General features: G+C 50.3%; 1 protein-coding gene across 4 annotated transcripts in view; it reads left to right on the forward strand.

The window, feature by feature from the left end:
- Positions 1-6,805, forward strand: part of Prkcz (protein kinase C zeta) — a 125,117-nt gene that overhangs the window by 93,893 nt on the left and 24,419 nt on the right. For all 4 annotated transcript variants that reach the window (XM_008852633.2, XM_008852636.3, XM_008852634.3 and 1 more), the window contains one exon: positions 886-983. In XM_008852633.2, the coding sequence (XP_008850855.1) occupies positions 886-983 (98 nt within the window). The remainder of the gene's footprint in view (positions 1-885; positions 984-6,805) is intronic.

The raw sequence follows: 6,805 nt of genomic DNA on the forward strand, positions 1-6,805 counted from the left end.
ACCTTCTAAGAATTCTCAGAGGGTACAAGGAGGCAGTGTGTGCAGAGACAAGGCCAACAGGACGGCTTGGGACAGGGGATGGGGTGTGGGGGTGATGACACTGGAGATGGGGTGATAATGACAGCAGTGCTGGTGGAGGTGGGGTGGATGGGTGATGGTAGTGATGACCAGAAGGTGTCAAAATAAGGGTTGTGGGGTGGATGGTGATAGTGGTGGTGATGGGTTTTGTCTTCTTTTGATTTTTGATTCTTTGAGACAAGGTCACATTAACCCAGACTGCAGACTGTGTACCCAAGTTGGCACAGAACTTGCTCTAGGCCTCCTGCCTCTTTCTCCTCAGTGTTCAATTACCACACCCGACCATGGCATGTTTCTTTTTTAAAAAAGTTTTTTTAGCCGGGCATGGTGGCGCACACCTTTAATCCCAGCACTTGGGAAGCAGAGGCAGGCGGATCTCTGTTGGTGAGTTTACTGCCAAACTGGTATACATAGTGAGTTCCAGGACAGCTGGGGCTACAGGGTGACCCTTTTTCAAAAAAAAAAAAAAAAAAACTTAAAAATATTATTTTATATGTGCGTTGCCTACATGTATGTGGGTGCACCCATGTCATGCAGTGCCGCAGAGGTCAGAGGAGAGCTTCAGATTCCCCCAGAACTGGAGTTAAGGGACGGTTCGTAGGCGCCGTGTGGGTGCTGGGAATTGAACCTGGGTCCTCTGCAAGAGCAGCCAGTGCTCTTAACTGCTGAGACATTTCCAGCCCTGATGTGCTTAATAGGTGCTTTGTTTCCCTCTCTCAAAAGCAGAGAAGAAAGGCTTTTCTGTCTCGGCTCTGCCTTTTCCAGGAGGCCCCTGAGAAGTGCTTAGTGCTACCTACTGTCTTTCAGGATATCGACTGGGTGCAGACGGAGAAGCATGTGTTTGAGCAGGCGTCCAGCAACCCCTTCCTAGTTGGCTTACACTCCTGCTTCCAGACAACGAGCCGGTAAGGAAGGTGTTCCCCAGATTCTGCTGCTTTCCAGGTAGAACCTTCCAGAAGCTGTGTTGGGTTTCCAGTTTCAACTGCCTCCACAGGGTTCCTCTGATGGCAAGTGTGGGATTTTTAGGTCATCTGACTGACTCTGCGGTTCTCATTGTTGGGTGTCATATTTGGTCGATTTCACACGTCTGAACTGATGTGATTCTACTTGTGGAATCTCGTTGAAGGCGTCCCACTAAGTGCAGGCACTAAGTTGGGTGTAGGGTACCAGGGCAAGCACAGGGTTCTGTGCTGATGCTGTGTACCAAGCTGAGAAATAAACTAGTAAGTGCCAGTGGCATCATTTGTAAGTTTTATTGTATATGTTGGAATTCTACTGCCTTAAAGATGCTTGAAATCTAGTGCTATAAGATAACAACTGTATGCCGTTTAGAATCTGGGGACCAGTGACTTGGACTCAGCAAGTTTATCCCTCATGTTCCTGAAAGAACTTCCTGTTCATTGAGTCAGTAGGAGGACAAAGCATCCCCTGCTTGAGACAGTGGCTTGTTGAACTAGAAGGATAAATTGACAGAAGGGGCTGAGTCAGGTGTGGTGGTACATGCCTATAATCCCCACACTCAGAGGGCTGAGTCAGGGAAATTGTGAGACCAACCTGGGCTACGTACTAAGACCCCATCTCAAGGAAAAAAAAAAAAAGACAAAAGAAAAAGTACTTCAGGCAGAGTCTACAGGAAACTAGGCACAAGTCTTAGAGCCCTGTCCCTGGTCCTCCAGCAATGAACTGTGACAGCTCGAGGCTTTATCAGGGGCTAGTCATGAAGGCTCCCTCTATCAGGTGCCAACAGTCCTGACTCAGAAATATTCAGCCACCAGTCTGCTCCTAACTATGGAAGCTGAGAAGCCCCACGGTCTGCCATCTACAAGCTGGAGACCAAGAAAGCCAGTGATGATTTGCAGGCTCGAGACCCCTGAGGGTATGAACAGACATCCCAACCCAACCCCTCAGCCCTCTGCAGATGGATGTCCCCACTGTCTTCAAGTGTGATCTCCCAAGCACTCCCACAAACACACCCACATATACTGCTTAGCAAGATACCCAAGCATTCCTTGGCCAGCCAAGTTAACATAAAGGCCTGAGCTTGAACCTCACTGTATGTGCAACTGGCTTAGTGAGCTGTGCTGCCTACATAGGAAACATTGTTTACTGCACAGAGAACTGTGTGCAGTTCAAGTTCCCCAGCTTTAGCAGTTGATGTGATCCTGTCCCTGCAGATCTCTTACCTTATCTAAGCAGCGACTCATTCTCTCTTCCACTGTAGGCTTTGTCCATTTGTCTGTCCAAAGCCCTAGACTGAACTGGCCTTTCCCCATATGGCTGGGAGCATTTCTGTCTCCTGTCATCCACTGGAACTTCCGTGGTCATCCCTTCTCTGGTTTTAATTCTGCCTCCTAAATATGGCTCAGATTCTCTCCTTTCTCCTGCCTGAAGGCTGGCTACAGCCACCTCAGGATGCCCAGTCCCCAGGGCTCCCCACACTGTTGCTTCTAAAGTGGGAACTAAGCCCTGCATAGGTAGTGCTAATCTGAGGCCTTTCTCCTACTGAATGGCAGCTGATTACTTCGCAGTTACCCCTGGGAGGAAATCCAAGTTTCCTGTGCATGGGGATGAGCATAGTGTGCCCAGGCCCTGGCCCTCTCTGTACTAACCCCCTGCCCCTGCCTCATGGAGTTCTGCCTCCCCACTCCTCCCTGAGCCACTGCAGTCAGTGGTCCCCTTTGTGTGTCTCCATGGTCCTGTCTGCACACTGTCCTGGGCCTGGCCACATCTCTTGTGAGTAGGAACATGCCTGAGGGAAGGCAGCCCACGCAGACTCAGCTGTGGAGTTCCCAAAGAGATTCCAGTGTGGTTCTGCCCTAACACACATTTGCAGAGATGCTGGTATAACAAGGATCAACTATTTCAACCTCACATCTGTCCTGGTCACCTCGAGCACAGCTTGTCGGCACCTAGCCACAGATGAGCTCCTCACACAAGTGCAGAACGTGGGACTGGGGCGACACATTCAGCCCCTTCGGCACCATGCCGGAAGCCTGGTTGTCGGGGTGGTTACATCCGGTTTCTTTGTCTTTTTTCTTTTTACTGATTCTGTCACTGACACTGGAAGCATGTGACATGGGTTGTTTGAGTCTGGGGTCTTTTCCCAGGTTTTTTCTGTATCTGCTCTGACCCTCAGTGAATATGTATGTCCATCTCCCCTCCTGGTCATGACCCCTCAGAGTAGGGCTTTGCTGTGTTTTGTGTCTTCAGCATTTGGCTCATACCTGTCACTTCGTAAATAGTGATGGATTAAGGGAAAGTTGAAGATAAAATCATGCTTCCTGCACAGACACCAAATGTGCACCTATAAATTTCCTGTGAGTTGTGAGGGAACCAGTGAATGTTGTAGCCCACCCATATGATATGACATACATATCAGCCACCAGGAATGCCAGTGGATTGGCAGTGGGCTCAGAGCAGGGGTTGCACCCCCCATAGACCTCATTTGTAGGTCTAGGAGAAACTTCTCTTATATTGCTGTCCATGGAGCCCCTCACACAGAATTGGAAAGTAACTTAGAGGCCATGAGACATCTCTAGAAAAGGTAGCAGAGGAACGTGCAGACCACAGAGGGCCTGGTCCCCCAAGAAGATGCCCTTGTCATCACTTGGGCCTGCTGTAAAGATCTCCTGACAGCAGTCCAGTCAAGTCCAACGCCTAGGCTTCCTGGCTATGTGTTCCTGCACTGTGTAAACCCTCCATGAGTTTCTTCTGGGAACAAAGCTGGAATATTCTGGAAGGTACTGTGGAATCAGAAATTTACATCAAGGCCAGTTCATGGCAACCTGTGTCCCACTGTGGGGAGCCTTCCTCCTGGTTGGCACTGTGTCTTTGCACAAGCAAATGGCAGCATTGTGTGTGTGCCTGGGGAGGCCAGCTGTTCCCTTGGTCCCTTAGCCAGATGGGGGAGAAAGGAAGGCTGTTCCAGGTGCCCAGAAGGCCTCTCTGGCCTGGCCCAGGTTGAGGCAGAACCACCAGGAACCCATGTAATGGGCTATGGAAGTTGAGAGGCTTCTGTGCTTCGTAGCAGAAAATCTGGCATTTGCCATTGGGTGCTGGCTGCACCTGGATACCTTCCTTTGCCGCCTACTGCTGTTGTGGTAACCACAGAGTTCCAGAGGACTTTGTCCATGGATCTCATCCAGAGGTCTTGCTGAGTCTGTTGCTAGGGGCCTGATGAATGCCACTGTGTTCCACCCCCCAGCAGATCACACGCAGGAGGAAACTGACAGAAACTCGGGGCAGCATGTGAGTGCTTGCTGGCAGCCCACAGTGGAGACCCAGTAAATAAAGGCAATGGTTTCCACATGTGCCTGGTGATTATAAGGAGGCCTCAACAGGGAGGAATACGGCTGTCTTTCTTTCCTTCCCAAATCCAGTGTTGCCCATTCTAGTGGGCCCCACAAAATTCCTGATCACACAAGCTGGCATCACTCCTACCATGTGTGTAAAACAGTGCTGTAAAACAAGGACAGGGGCATTTTAACACAAAATAAGTGTCTGTTTATGGGGAGCCATACACCCATCTATACAGTCTTTACCAAACAGTAGCTAGAATTAAAATTGGTCACAAAATTTCTAACAGGGAAAGCATTTCCGTTTAAGCTATTCCAGGAAAAATGGCACCCTAAAAAGTTCCGAATGTGTGCCCCAAATTAAAGGGTGGCTTGGGGATATCTCTGCACAAAGGAGCACAAACTGCTCCTTAAATATCTGCAGCTGGCTGGGGAGTTGCCGGAAGGAGCATATGGGCTTAATGTGTGTGGGGCCTTCGGCTCGGTCCCTAGCACTGAAAAGAAGAAAGATCTTAGTTAGCTTGACCCTTTGTGGAGATGCTTTCACTCGCTCATTAAAAATTATTTAATATTATGTGAGGCGAGTGTGATAACCACTGCACTACAGAAACACCTTAATATATTGTGGGGCATGGAGTGTACCACAACCTCTGTGGAGAAGTCAGAGGACACCTTTTCTCCTCGGATCACCAGACTTGCACAACAAACGATCTCATGGCCCCTACTTTCTCTCTAGAAAGGACAGGCCTGCTCCCCTTTGTTCTTGGAGAGCCCATCAGAGGCATCTTCATGTAGACATTTGAGGAAACTTGCTCTGGCTCAAGTGGCTCTGAAGTATTAGATGCCACTTAATCCAGCCCTGTCCCTTGTGTATTATTCTTTATAAATAGTAGGTCATAAAACCTGCCACAGCACTGGAGAGGGAACAGTTTTTCTCTCAGAACAGGAAGTAGCTCCCTTGGGGTAGGCCACAGATGTATCAGGAAGGGCGCCAGAGGGCTGGAGCACCCAGACTAGATCATAGCAGAAAGTGAAACAGGGCATCTGCTTTCAGCAGGTGTGACAAGGAGGTGAAACTCAGCAGAACGGCACATCAGCGCTGAGCAGCCACAGATTCAGCAGGTAATCCATCAGGAGGGTCGGCCTCACCTCTTGCCCTAGTGGGGAGTGAAGGAGAAGGGAAGTGCTCTGATACCAGGAGCCCACCTCATCCCCCAAGAGTAAGCAAAGTGAGCCCAGTAACCCCTGGGCTGGACTGGGCTGGACTGAGCTGGACATGGAGAGAGCCCAGTAGGTATGAGGGACAGAGCAGGTAAGGTAGGGGGGTGAAAACCAGGAAAGGTGGCCTGACAGTGAATAGAGCAAACCAGGTCCACCGCTCGGGAAGCTGCCTTGTCAGGGGCTGAACTGACATGGTAAGGGCATACAAGCCAGAGGAACTGTAGCCTCAGAATGTCAGCAGGGCCAAAATAGCTGCAAACTTGGCATGAATCACCCAGCAGACTTAGAGGAAGGGGAGGTGAGTCAGGCTCTGCCAGACTCCCTGGTGCACTGAGTAGCATCACGCTGCCAACCCAGAATGAAAAGAGCGAGGTTGAGTGGCTGCTGTGGAGCCGAACATGGGCATCTTGTCAGCCTTTGTACTGACAGCATACCTCACAACCCTTAAACATTGTAGTGCAGGTCCCAGCCCTCATACCCCAGAGCACTGCTCCGGCCTCTAGACAGGCCTGGGCTAGGGGTCCAGAGCAGGCTGGTTCCAGCTGGGCTTCCCAGGGAAAAAGTTTCTTCCAGGGTAGGTAAACTATAGCTCACTTAGGAACATAGGAAGCCGGGGGGTACTTTTGTTAAGTGTGGTCTCTCTGCACCATGTTAGGAGGGCTGGACAGCTACTGGCGAGCCATCAGGAAGCTCCAAGCAGCAAGGGACCCTGGGAACTCTGTGACATTGCCGCTACTCATTGACTGGTAATGGGGGTGGGTCCCCCATTGAGTGTGCCCTCCACCATCTGGAACCACATATTAACCCTCCAGTAAGAGGGATTTGCTGTCTACTCCCAATCCAGAAGTGACAGGCTGCTCTTGGGTGTATCGCTGGGAGTGGACACTCTTCCACAGCTGAGTCCTTAAAACATTGTGTTAAGGACCTGGTGGCCTCAACTGTCAGACCTAAAGGTGACTCTGCCATAGTGGGTGGATATGAGGTAGTTATGTTCCTCTTCCTCCCTTCAGAGTGGAGCCCCCTTCTTGCTCTGGTCTACCCTGCCCTGGGGACAGCCCTTGTCTCCTCCATAGGGATGTGGAACTCCTTTTATTGAAGGGACTTTCAGGATCAACCTGAAGGTCTCTTTCTCTCTCTCTCTCTCTCTCTCTCTCTCTCTCTCTCTCTCTCTCTCTCTCTCTCTCTCTCTCTCTCCCTCTCTCCCTCATTTT

This window comes from Nannospalax galili, unplaced genomic scaffold (genome assembly GCF_000622305.1).
Source record: "Nannospalax galili isolate Female #2095 unplaced genomic scaffold, S.galili_v1.0 scaffold806, whole genome shotgun sequence".
Lineage (NCBI taxonomy): Eukaryota > Metazoa > Chordata > Mammalia > Rodentia > Spalacidae > Nannospalax > Nannospalax galili.